Genomic DNA, 13303 nt, shown 5'->3' with positions numbered 1-13303 from the left:
ACTGTTGCAAGCTGTGTTTGCCAGTGCTTAGAGCAGTGTTCTGTTCTGTTTGGCTGAGGCATCTCTCCATGGATGCTCGGTGTTGTGCCACCTGTCAGAGAACCCCAGTATTTGTGAGTGACATACCGTGTGGTATGGAAGTAAAATGTTAGGGATAGTTCTCCTTAAGGACTAGACTGAGGAGGCTTGGCTTGGTGGGTGATTTGCTTAGCAGCACTCTGCCTTTCACTTAGGTAAATTGTAGGTCCAAACCTGTGCTGCATGAGTGCAGTACCATCTGCATAGGTTTGATAGGTCTGATGTTACACCTTTCATGTTTACCCACTAACTCTACAAACCCTTTCCAAAATTCAGGAATGATTATGTGCTCATCTGTGACTGTTTCCTGAGCCATCTGGGGGCACTTAATGAGTCAGAGCTTTTGATCCTGGGGAACATGACTCATCTGAGGTTGATATTCCCAGAAGCAGAGCTCTGAAATGAGTATGTAGGAGCCTCTTTTCATCCTGGAACAATCCTCATTCATGGGTGCCACATATCACTCACTCAAATGGGTCTGCAGTGTTGTAGAAGGAAGGAAACAACGCATGTTACAGCTCAAGAACACTTCTAATGCTGATGAGCTGCCTGAGAGTGATAGAAGTTGTGGGGTTCTATGCAGTGATATCTTCTAGAAAGGAATCTGAGGGGAGTTCTGAGGGTCACTTTATTAACAGAGGTACAGTATGGAAAAGTACATCTTATTTCCACTGTCTGTTTCATGACTGAAAACTTTTAAAATTGTTATATGAATAAAGTTAGGATCAGAATGCTAAGACAGGTATTAATCATAATTAATAACCTTTCTTTGCTCTTGCCATCACATTTTTCTCTTTTACCTTGTGGAGACTTCTCAGCCTTTCCAGCCTAAAGTTCTGTAATTGAAGAAGTCCACGTAGCTGACCTTGATTTGAGTTTTACCACCTCATAGTGTAGTTTATCCAGCTTAAAGTACTGCTCTGCTTTGTTCTCAGCTGGCTCCTTTGGTAGCTCCAGCTTTTCTGCTCTAGTTCATGTTTCAGACTTTTCTCTCCTGTAGGAGTGGGACGTGCCTAGAGCTGCCCTTGCTGTCCCTTGTGCCCACCTGGCACAGCAGTAGGTGTGCCACGTGACAGCTCTGTGTTCTGCAGGAGCACTGCCTCATGGGCATCAAGGGCACCGTGCGCCGCAGCACCGACGGGGACTTCATCCACGCCAACGTGGACATCGACCTCATCATCACCGAGGAGCCTGAAATCGGCAACATAGAGAAACCTGTGGAGATTTTTCACATCATTGAGCATTTCTGCCTTGGGCGACGGCGGCTTCACCTCTTTGGCAGAGACAGCACAATTCGACCAGGTAACTGCTGTGGTGTTTTTGATCAAGCAGGAATTCATTTCAGGGTCCTAAAGAGGTTTCCAGATGTATGTCACAGGTCAGACAGAAGATCTGAAGGAGATAGATTTTTGGTGGATATGAAGATGTGTCAGTCACAGTACTGTCGTTTAGAAAGTTTATGAGAACTAAAAGTTCTGTAATTTTTCCAGCAGGGAGATTTTTGTTAACCAGTATGTTTGCCTATCCATGTGTTTAATTCATCAGTGAACATAACAAAATCCAGTTGAGATTCCTTTTCTCCTATATGTTTACGCTTTTCAGAAAAGTAATTTCTTTCTCCAACTGATTTTCAACCCCTATGAGTGTAATGCTTTTGCCAGTGTCTGAAGTTGCAGTATCTCACAATGGGTGCTGCATCTGGCATGATGCAAAATGCAAGAAATACATGGATCAGGACACAGTGTTCGGATATTCCTTCAGTGCTGCTGCCAGTGGATTCCTATATGTCAGTGTCTCACAGGATCAGGTTGCTCTGCTTGAACTTCTGTATTTTTTAAAAACACTGTTGTGGTGTAAGGACAAGTAAGAAGAAGGAGTAGGGGTTTGTGAAAGAACAGTGTGAATGTTGCCACAGCCATGTGTAATAAAAAATTAAAAAAGAAAAAGGAAAACAAGTTCATAGAAATAACCCAGTTGAAATCTTAACTTTGCACCAACTCTAGAGGTGACTTTTCATTCTGTTCAGTGCCGCTGATGTGTAGGTGAGTGTTTCTCCCTGTCACTTAAGTGTTCATTTACTGGGAGAAATTTAGCTGTAGCCTTGAAGCCTGAAGTTTGTTGTTGTTTCTGCTGACTGTGGTTTTGTTCCCGAGGTTGGCTGACAGTGGGACCTACCCTCACAAACAGCAACTTCAACGCGGAAACGTATTCCTCGTATTTCACGGCTCCCAATTCCCACCTGACCGGCTGCACTGAGGAGATCGAGAGGCTGCGGCCCAAGTCCCCGCCACCCAAGTCCAAGTCTGACCGGGGTGGGGGTGCTCCCAGGGGAGGAGGAAGAGGAGGGACTTCAGCAGGACGAGGAGAAAGGGGCAGGGAGAGGAACAGAACCAACTTCCGTGGTGAGCGGGGCGGCTTCAGAGGGGGCCGTGGAGGGACCCATCGAGGGGGCTTCCCCACCCGTTGAGGAGGTGACGGCTGCTTCCCTGCCTACGCCTTGTCTGGGAATCTTTCCCGTAGTCTTGTTTTTCCTACAGTGAATTCCTCTGGGGACTCAAGCTAGGTGACTTTTACAATTGTTTTTGGTGCACGCCGTTCCAGACAGTCAGCCTTGCACTCTGGCACAGCCCCTCACCTGGCCATGTCCTGCATGGGCAGCACTGAACTCGGAGCAGAGAGCACCAGCCCTTCACACCACAGCAGGATGGAAATGACCCCCGTGCTCTCCACTTAGGAACCGTGCAAGGAACATGGATTCCTCCTCTGTTTTTGGAGGTTTGGGTTTGGACTGACTTGCATTAATATGATGGAGCGGGCATGAAATGCAGTTCTGAATTGCATGGCCACAGCAGACTTGCTGTCCTATGGAAGAAAAATTGATGTGTCTGTATTGACACCTATTTTAACTTCTCTGAAACCAAGGAGCAAATCAAATAAATAGAATTCTATTTTTTCTTATTTGGTTTAAATTTCCCAAATTATTCCTGGGAATAGGAAAAGGTTAATTTTTAATTTGTGGTATATATGCACTTCACCTGTCGTGTTAGTAGAGGGGAGAGTGATAATTCTGTGCAGCTGTGTGTTGTCCTTCCTGGAAAGCACCAAGTTGTGTATTTATGTGCACCCCAGAAGCTGTGCACAGGTCTGGGTTATTCCTCGAGTGGGGATTTTCCCCCAGTGTGTGTCTGTAACACCTTGTTCTGTGGGAGGGAAGAGCAGTGTCACTGCAGAGCAGTCCCAGAGATCCCAGTGTGAGTGTGTGATCCGGACACAGGAGCACTGATGGAGCCGAGTGCTGCCTTTGCCTGCAGGTGCTGCACACATTTGAGAATGGCTCTTGCTGCTCCAGTGCACTGTGGAAAGACAGTGACCCCCTTCCCTATGTACAGTGTCTGTTCTTAGCAAAACCACAACTCTGAGCTTCTTGTGCAGTTCTTGGTGGCTGAACAAACCTGGCTTTTGATGTCTCAAGGTCTTAGGTGTGAGTTTTGAAAAACTGGTTAAGTCTGAATGTTTCTCTTGAAGCCCAGCTTTTAGATAATTGTCCTGTAAAGTGGCAGATTATTAAACATGTTTATCAAAGCTGATTTTAAACATATTTGTTAATATTTTGTGGGTTTATTGTCCTTGAAATTTTGGAATTGCTAAGTGGTTTCCTTTGTGCTATTGTAGACAGGAACTGTTCTTTTGGTTTTGAAGATTTTGACGGGCTGGGAAACTCCCTGGCTTTGGTTGTGTTTAGCAGGGGATTGCTGTAGTGCCAGTGGAAACTGCCTGTTATTTACAGCTTGTTTCTTCCTCTGTCGTATGTGCACATCTGGAGAATGACTGGATTTGGGGAAAGGGAGTTTTAAATGTGATGTTTATCTGGTCATTGATGAAGTCTGCCACAGGCTATATGGAATGCATCTGAGAGAAGGTAAATGCCCTAGTAGGGACACCTTTTTTGTGACTTTTGCCTTAGTTATGTTGTTATTTGAAAAGTAAAGACACTTTACTTACGACCTTGCTTTTGTTCCAGGGAAGAATATTTTCTTGTTTTTCAATGAGTAGAAAACATTAATTTCCATTTGCCCCTTTTAATTATATGCCCAATACCAGTAGTTCAGAGAATGGGCTGCTCTTAACATACACTTAGGCTAAAGGGAAGAGGAGGGTCAAAAACAACTGGATCTGAAGTGCCTCTGTATCAGTTTGCAGAAGCTGGGGTGCTGCTCAAGACTTCACTGACTGAGGAACGTAGTGGCAGGTGATGGAGGTTTCTTGGTTCTCATCAAAACAGAAATAGCTCAATAACTAAGGAAAAAAATGAATAGTTGCTGTAGTGAGTGTTAGATTAGAGCTGTCTGGATTGGCCACCTTTGCGAGCAAAGTCTGATGTCCGTGTTGTTAACAAGCAGCTGATGATATGTTTTAATTGAGGTTAATGGACCAGGAACTTCACCTCTGCACTTGTCCTCCATGAAGACAACACTGCCCCTGCTCATCTGAAGGTTAAATTTCAGCAGTAGCGGACTGACAAAGGTTGTACAGGTAAGTCAGAGTAGTTCAGGTCTGCACGCTCCCAAATCTGGGTCCATGTCCTTGTGGGGACAGAGATGAGACTTCAAAGTACTGGAGTGAGTCCCACGCACTCCATTAGACTGCAAAAACATCAGGTCATTTTTGTAGTCACTGGGATTTGGACCATATAGAAATGGTGACTAGAGATGAAAAGCTTTTAATCCCATTAGTAGTTGGCAGTTAATTTCTCACTTGTAACACTTCTAGAGCAAGGGGAGGATAAGACTCGGAATCACTGAGCTGATGAGTATTTCATTTGCCACATGTAAATGAAGACTTCTTTTGAGCATGCTCTCCTGGAAGATAAAAAGCCTGATGAGTTTCTTCTTTCCACTTGTATTAAATGCATAATTCCTCCAGTCTGATTTGCACTGCCTGTCTAGACCTTGTCATGTCTTTCCATTCGGGAACAGGCTTAGAGTCCTTGGATTATCTTGCATCCTCTGAATTCAGTGAAGAATTCAACACCTGCACTGACAAGGTGCTCAAAATGTGTTGGCATTTGGCTTCAGAGGGAATATAAGACATTGATCACGTGTAGATCACTGTGTGTAAATCAGCCATCAGCTGGAGAATTCTGTGAACTCTCTCACAGTACTGTTTTGGTTCCAAGAAGCTGGCTGGAATGCTGGTGTGCTGTGCAGGTTGGCAGTCAATGCGCTCAGGGGGTTGAGGTTCTTCCCTAGCATCAGTTCATTTTGTGTGTTCATAGGTGCTGAATGCTTTCTCCAGAGGAGTAGAATTCAGGTTCCAAACCTGAATGAGCAGTTTTGAGATGATCATGGAAGTTAACTGGCAGTAAGTAATGGAATTAATTTTAGAATTCAGCTGGTTTTCCGTGCCCTGCTATAGAGTTTAATAGCCAGAGAGCACTCTAGAAAAGGATACGTGAACATTTCAAGACCATTGCATTGAAAAAAATCTCCAAGTCCTTTGGCTTTTGAAAGATACATCGAGTCATTTGAAAGTAACAGATAAATGAACCCACTCTTTCTGTATATAGCAGAAAAGGTATTTTCTCCTTGCAAGATTACTGCAGTTGGCAACTTTATTGCTTTAACAGAAATGGCAACTGTGTAATTGGCTCAATGTTAATTTAAAGTGGAAGAGAATTGCACTAATCCTTTTCATAACAGCATCATTTTCATGGGCTGAAATGAAAGCAGTGGGCAAGTTCTATGAAACAGAAAGTAATTTTGAGTATAATTAATGCAGCAATGAAAACAGCAAAGAAAAAGGGCCAAATTTGTGTAAATCTGAGTTAAATACTCCAGTCTTGCAGTTTATGGTGAAGCCAAGCACTGCACTTGTAGTATGTCTGTGTGATACTTGTCACTGTCAGGACTGCTGTCACCATGGGCTGCTTTCTTCACTGTGATGTCTTCCTGTAGGTAACACTGCCCAGGCAGGCCAGAGCTCTGCTGCAGTAGCTCTGCCAAGATGAGCAGCTTTGGCTTACCTGAGCTTGGTGCTGAACAGCCCCTCTCTGGGACACTTCCTTCACTCGGGTCATGTCTTCTCACCACAGTCATGGGTGATAACAGCAGAAACACACTGAAAATGCTGAGGCCATGTAAGCTGCCTCTCTTGAGAGGCACAGTAGGAGAAGGTGACCTACAGTGTACTCACTGCTGGATGTCATGGCCATAGAACCTTGGAGAACTTGGGATGTATGACATAAACACACACAGAGATTATATTTAATAATTGCTCATTTCTTTACACAAATGTTGCTGGTGTCATTTTACAAATGAAATACTTTTTACAGGGTAATGTCTACAGCTAAAAAGTGCTCGTCTTGGCAGCTGAATTCAGGCCAAGGACCCTTTTGTAATACAGCCACTTAATTCAAGAGCTCTTGGTCCATCTCAAGAATGACTCTATAGATAAGCTGTTGAACAAAAAACTATGCATTTTGACTGCTTATTGTGGATATTAAATAATTAATATAAGTAGCAACACTAACATGTTTAAAGGCACTTTTTTCTTTACTGAGGCTTAACCTTACTTTTGAGTGTTTTTTGGCTTTCTTTGAAACACTAATTTATTTAATAATAGTTTTTCAAGCTTGGCAAAGTTCAAACCTCACGTTCAGCGGCACTACTCCTAAAGAGACAGAGACTGATGACATATCTGAGGTAAACAGCCATTCCAAAGGCTCTGGCTTTCCAAATTCTACCTTCAATATTGGTATTAGCAAAGGCTAGCTTTTCCAAAGCAGTGACCATTGATTAAATTAGTCATGGGAGAGGAGGTCACTGTAACTGAACTGTTAATAAACAAGAGACTTCATAGCACCACAAATAACCTTTGGTTAATCTGTCAACTATCTCACAGCTAATCTGTCACAGAAATTTTGAGGGACAGATTTTTATGAGTTGTGTTGGGAATATTCCAGTTAGCAAATGTACCAAATAAAGCATAACCTGTGCAATTTTGAAAATATAATTAAATAGTACGCTCAGCTAATTGCTGCCCCCAAGTGGACAGAATTGTACCATAATAGTGTGACATCATCTGCCAAAGGTGGCAAAAGGATTGTTTACTGCTCTTCCTGTGATCCCTGCATTACACTTACTCTAGTCCAGTTACAAATCTGAGGCGTTTCTGTCTCCTGGATAACCCTGGCTGTGGAAGAGTCCTTAGAGCTTTACTTCTGTATATAGTAACACTTGTCCCTTCCAGGGAAAAGAGGATTTACTCTACAGAGATTTGCTTCACAGGAAGGACTTTGAAATCCTTCAAACTGGACTACCTTTTTATTGCCAATCTGGTTAAACTCCATGTCCTCACTTAGAAAAAGAAGTGTTTTGTCTTTTTTCCTCCTCTGTACAGATTCTGATCATCTTTCCCAGCTCTGGTACAACTTATGACTAGCAAAAGGAATAATTGAGAATTTTCTAAATTGTCTTTTAAGAAAGGTATGCCATATATGCTCTTAAGTATTGGTAGTCTGAAATCTGACAATTCATGTAGAGAGTCACGACTCCCAGCAGATTAATACCTGAGTGCAGAACTCCCTATTCTACAGCTTAAGAAGTAAGCAAAATACTCAGGGAGAGGTGGGATCAAATGAAACTGTACAAAAAGAGCACAGAAAGGGGTCAGTAAAGCACAGCAGAAGGCCTGGGTCTGGTGGAGCCGTGAGCCAGTCTTCAGGCATCAAAAACTGTCCCTCCTGCAAAGGCAAAAAGGAGCTGAACATTTTACTCGAGTTGCCTTAACTGAGCAGCTGGCTGATCTCTTTGTGAATGCACACGAGGAAGTCCACATACGAGGCTCCTCCGTAAATATTCTTGTCTTCTACTAGGAACTGGCGGAAAAGCATCTCTGGCTGCTCCCGCTGCTTCACTATCATCAGCTGGAAAGATAAGAGATACAGGCAAATAATTTTAGGAAAACTGTACTGCCATCTACATCCTATGTCTCCTAATGGATGCTCTTGAGGTGGGGAAAACCCCCAAAACTAAAAAATCTCCACATTGCAGAAGCTGGAGAGACTAAGTGAATTGAAGAGTGCAGAATAAAATGGTTACCTTTGAAACTTGACTACCTTTGAAAATCAGTTTTGATTGAGAATAAAGCACATTTGAGATGCCTGTGCCTACAAATCATGATGGAACTCATCTACATGCAGGAAGACTCCCGATACCTTTTACAGCCACTGGTAAGTTTTGGCAAAGCCTGAAATATTTCTTTGAACAAGTACAAGGAATGAGTTGAGGCAGAAAGCAGTTACCTTCATAGTGTAGGGCTTTTGGCTCTGGATTTGTGCCAGGATATGCTTCAGTTTCTTAGAAAATGGATTGTCCAAATCAGGCAGGGATGTCTGTCAGAAGGAAAAGAGATTGTAATAGTCCAGTCACATCTTTAACCAAGAGTAGCTGCTGACAGTCACATTCTGAGGTACTGTGGATTTCATACTAAACCAGGAAACTCCATCTCGCCTTGAGGACTCATTGTTCAGTTTAAAATAATCACTAGATGAAAATGCATCATCAGGAAAACTTAACCATTGCAAAGTCTTTTGTTCTAATTTTAGTAATACACAGTTGAAAGGATTTCAACATGTGCAACAAAGTTTAAGAAGATCAAAGAAATTGTGAAAGCTTCTGTCCTCTTAGTGTTCAGAGTGTCAAAGTGTTAAGTTTTATGTAACTTGAAGCAATTCTGGTGTCTAAACACCTGCTGGTCATCTGTTCTTGCTTTTAAGGCTGAAGGATGAATAAAGACCTCACTTGTTTCTCTGATTAGCATCTTGCCTTGCTAAATCCTCAGTTCTTAGTTTGCATCTACTCACGGCCTCGGTGCTGATGTGTGCGAAGGATGGCACGTTGAAAAGCCCCTGGATGAGCTCTGGGGACACACTGGCTCCCAGCCACAGGAACATGCTCAGCCCGTTGGCCAGCAGGAAGGCCCCTCCCTCGGAGAGGCGCTCCTCGGAGCAGCGGATGGCGGCTGGGACTGCGTCACTCTTCAGATCCAGGCTGTGCTGTGGGGCAAAAGACACAAGAGCTGTGGAATTGATTTGAAAAGTAACTATGCAAAGCCTTGGTACATCTTAGTGGTTCCTTTCCAGGTAAGAGGGGTTAGAAATTAAAGTGAAAAAAACCACCACTGACTCACAATTGGCAGCAGCAGTGGGTAGAAGAAGAGCTGTGTGTCGGCCACCCCCATGGCCATGACCAGCTGGCGCTGGAAAGCCCTCTCATCGGTCGGGATTTCGGGCCTGCCGGCCAGCACACAACTCTTCAACAGGCAGTTCATGTACACAGGCAGCACCTTCATCGTGTCTGGCAGGATCAGCTGAGAAAACAACACATTTAAAAAGAACCCAACAGAAATTATTTGCTCTATAAGTTGTAGTCGCTGTCTTGGCTGCTGTCATCTCCCTGTAACACTGTTAATTTTTGGGGCACTCTCTGGAGAATTAAGGAGAGAAACAGTGGTCCACAATAAGTAGCTCTGATTTTTGACATATTTGGTCCTCACCAACAATGAACAGTTCACTGCCCAAGCTTGTGGTTACTGCAGCACCTCTGGGATGGAAAAGCCTGAGTCTTTCTTTGAGTTGAATCACTAAAATGTGACTGAATAAATTGAATGGAAACAAATCAGTCACTTTGCTTAGTCAAAAATTAGATTACTACAACCATTTATAACAACATAAGAATTAAAAATGAAAGCTTTGTGAGTCCCTGCATAATTCCAGCAGGAAGAAAAGGGCTGGCTGAGCTCCTTGGTGTGACTATAGGCATCAGTTTCATCAGTGGCAGTGCCTTTTGTTCCAGAACAACAGTTTCTCTGTGCTCTAAGTGCCACCACTGAATCCCACTTGTCATTAATTCTATTTCAAAGAAAAGGACAAGTCTGTCCTGAAATTTTGCTTTCTGGCTCTCCTGATGTTGCAGGGTGGTTATGCACTTGTGGCAAAGCCCGTGTGGGTAGGACTGGGTGTGGGTTTTACCTGGCTGACAGCTGCTGGGCTGGCACAGTTCTTCTTGTAGCAGGCCAGCATGTGAGCAGTCTGATTCATCAGGATGTCCCTGACCGTCTTCAGAGGCTGGTTCAGAACAGCTTTAAAAGCTACAAGCACAGATTAAAAGTGTGTGTTAAAAAAGACACTCTCTCAAAGTATCTGTCTGCTGCTAGTTTCTGATTTTACACACCTGAGGGCTGAGGCTGCTTTTCAGCCTCTTCTACAGATATCCAAAAACCCCACCAAACCTCCAACACTGCAGCAGGATGTCCATTGCCACTTACTGCACCTGCCCTGTTCTGTGTATTACCTACACACAAGCATTACTTTTATGGCAGTTTGTCTACAACAGGCAATTATTAGTCTTTTCAATTTCATAATATTTCAGGAATTGCTCAGGTGTGGAGCAGCAAGTTATAAAAAATGATTTCCCACTAAGTAATTACTTCAGTCCCCTTTCCTTCCCCTTCGTCCATGCCAAAGTAAAAAAGGAAACAAAACTGGTCTGTTGCTGTACCTGATTTAGCAAAGAAGTTGATAAGTGCATCAGTCTCACAAGTCCTGTAGACATCAGCTAACTGGGAGCTGCAATTCAAACCGATGTTGTGTATGCGGATTCGCCTCTGCCCGCCCATCGAAGTGTACAGGACAGCACACTGCAACAGAGGCACAGAGTGTCACCACTGGAGCCACCTTCTCTGTGCACAAAAGGCACATGACACCTTCTGCAGCCAGGGCAGCCTGCCAGTGCTGCTGGCAGCTGTAGCACCAGCATACCTGTGGTTCTGAGGGACATCTATCAGACAATTTTATAAAATAAGTCTCATATTAACATCATAAAAGGTCCTACAGTCCTTAGAGGGGGAAGTGAGGTTTAGCAATAGAGCTGCTCTTGAATAGAGAGATCACAAGGACTGCCACAGCAATAACAACTGCTATATAAGTAGCAATGAATCTCTTACTCCACATAAACTTATTTACAGTGAAATGGAAAAAAATGAACAGCTGATGAGGTCTCAGTGAGTGTTTAGAAAGGATTTGGGTACCCCTGAATAGAACATGCAGCGCAGATGTAGGGGAACACACACTCTTTACTAGTGGTGTTTTGGCACAAGAGCCTGTGCCAGTTGTGCCTTGTTCCCATCACTCCTACACCATCACTTCTCTGCTCTTGCTCACTATTTTATGGTATACATGAATGTGGGTTTTTTACCTGAATTAAGGCTCCAGTGTCTTCATTCAGTTTGTCATCATGTTTGAACTCCACTGTCACTGCTTTGTCACAGTCAACTGCTGCCATCTCCACATCCGTGGTGTTGTTCATGTACATGGCCCCAAAGAAGTCTGTAGCCCTGAAGCCTGCAGCCAGATTCAGAGAATTTCATTTAAAAATGGCACATTAAATTGACATCGCTTACTGAAGCAGGAGCCATTTCCCCTCTGAGCTTTACAGCCACAGGAGTCCCAACAACTGTCCTTGCTGATGCATTTGTGAGAGCTGGAGAAAGGCAAAAGCTGTGACTTGGACACCCAGAGCTCCTGCACTGCTGGCTTGGCCTCTGGGTGTGTCCCTTTCTCTAGTACTTGCATTTGAGCTAAGAATGAATAAAAGAGGCTGGACAGACCTAAGAATGTCATTTGAGTATGAAAATGAAGGCACAGGTCAGTATCCAGCAGCAACACCTTTTTATACAACTTCCTTGCAGTCAACAGTGTGTGCAGAGTGAGCAGAAGCCTTCAGGCTTGAAAATCAATTATTAAGGAGGCATATACAGGAAGTACATGTGTGTGTGTGTACATATATTCGTATATCAGTAACAATATATACACACACAGCCATGGATTTCATCAGCCTATTAAATTAATTTTCAATTAATTTACAGAATGAAATTAAACCAGTCTGATCTTACAAGTGATTTGCATGGCACTACAGTATTTAAAGTTCATTCCCATGGGTCCTATTACCTGTACTTGTCCGAACTCTCATTGTTGCATCAAATCCCATCTTTTTTTGGACATCCTTCCTGAGGTCACTTAAAAACTGGGAGCTGTCGGTATCAAGCTGAAAACACCAAACAGAAGGTTCAGAGGTTCAGCACTGAAGGGCAGCAGCACAGCAGTGCCCCAACATCCCCTCCATGATCCCCATCTCCCTACAGCAAATCTGCTCACAGCTCTTGAGTCCTTTAAAAAGTATTTCCAATGTGATTGTTGTTATCAGAATCAGGTATATGCAAGTATCCACCACTCATCACTGGGCCTGAACATTAACTGGAACTTGCTGCACTTAACCTTTCAGCAAAATTCTAGGATGCCAGCCAGCTTATTACTACTTCAAGATCCAAACTTGAGCTTAACCTGCCGTTGTTAAATTTGAATTTTATCCCTTGGAATTGATAACCAGGTTTTCCAGACTCACTCTGCTTTTAAGCTAAATGTCCAAGCACACACTGAAATGAGATGAAAAACAATAGCAACCCTCCAGCTGTTACTGTCAGAAAGGCAGGAAACCTACACCACTGACCTGGAAATTGTTGTACTTGTACAGTGTTCCACCAGTGTACATTGTGACAAGGCCCATGGAGGCTACATCTATGTACTGATTTGGGAAGAGGAACAAATTCACACAGCAGCCACTGGCCACACAATCCTTGGCTAAGGCCTCATAATTTCCCTGTGGCTGGAAGAGGGTCTGCACAGGAATAAAAAATACAAGTTACCATCATATTACATATTAATCACAAATCAAAGGGCCAGGTGAAGACAAAAGGAAGAAGTGGAAGTTTGAAGTGAGGCATGGCTTTCATCAAAAACATGCTTCCCCCGCCCATGGATACAGGGAAGACCTCAGTATGTTCTTGGAGAACCCACCAGTACAGAGGCATCATATAACCAAACACTTTCTGTGTGAAAGAAAATAGATAAAAAAGGATCAATGCCCCATTAGAGACCTGCAATGTAAGATGCAGTCCCCTCTTCGCTCAGAGCAGAAAATACCTTTTCCTTATCTGTATTGAGCAGTTTTTTGTCATCTCTGTTTTTCAGCTTCCCTGGCGCTTCCGCAGTTGGCAGAGAAGAGTGGAAGATGAACAATTTCCCAGCACATTCTGCAGCCTGTTCCAAAGACACCACATTGGCACGTTTATTACTGCAGGGTTAACAGCCCATATTCACACACGGGGG

At 43.5% G+C, this 13303-nt stretch overlaps 2 protein-coding genes across 5 annotated transcripts in view; one reads left to right on the top strand and one right to left on the bottom strand.

Annotated features, from left to right (window-relative positions):
• METTL14 (methyltransferase 14, N6-adenosine-methyltransferase non-catalytic subunit) overlaps nucleotides 1-4082 on the top strand; it is a 35911-nt gene extending 31829 nt beyond the window's left edge. For both annotated transcript variants that reach the window (XM_021554981.3, XM_031504676.2), the window contains 2 exons: nucleotides 1170-1380; nucleotides 2232-4082. In XM_021554981.3, the coding sequence (XP_021410656.2) occupies nucleotides 1170-1380; nucleotides 2232-2545 (525 nt within the window). In that variant the 3' untranslated portion in view covers nucleotides 2546-4082. The remainder of the gene's footprint in view (nucleotides 1-1169; nucleotides 1381-2231) is intronic.
• Nucleotides 4083-5573: 1491 nt separating this feature from the next.
• Nucleotides 5574-13303, bottom strand: part of SEC24D (SEC24 homolog D, COPII component) — a 157071-nt gene continuing 149341 nt past the window's right edge. For all 3 annotated transcript variants that reach the window (XM_021554979.3, XM_021554980.2, XM_077783052.1), the window contains 10 exons: nucleotides 13118-13234; nucleotides 12645-12812; nucleotides 12086-12182; nucleotides 11334-11479; nucleotides 10638-10776; nucleotides 10109-10227; nucleotides 9268-9447; nucleotides 8942-9133; nucleotides 8381-8470; nucleotides 5574-8002 (listed from right to left, as the gene is read on the bottom strand). In XM_021554979.3, the coding sequence (XP_021410654.2) occupies nucleotides 7862-8002; nucleotides 8381-8470; nucleotides 8942-9133; nucleotides 9268-9447; nucleotides 10109-10227; nucleotides 10638-10776; nucleotides 11334-11479; nucleotides 12086-12182; nucleotides 12645-12812; nucleotides 13118-13234 (1389 nt within the window). In that variant the 3' untranslated portion in view covers nucleotides 5574-7861. The remainder of the gene's footprint in view (nucleotides 8003-8380; nucleotides 8471-8941; nucleotides 9134-9267; nucleotides 9448-10108; nucleotides 10228-10637; nucleotides 10777-11333; nucleotides 11480-12085; nucleotides 12183-12644; nucleotides 12813-13117; nucleotides 13235-13303) is intronic.

The sequence above is a fragment of the Lonchura striata genome, chromosome 4 (assembly GCF_046129695.1).
Source record: "Lonchura striata isolate bLonStr1 chromosome 4, bLonStr1.mat, whole genome shotgun sequence".
NCBI lineage: Eukaryota > Metazoa > Chordata > Aves > Passeriformes > Estrildidae > Lonchura > Lonchura striata.
This window is presented reverse-complemented; position numbering and strand designations above follow the sequence as displayed.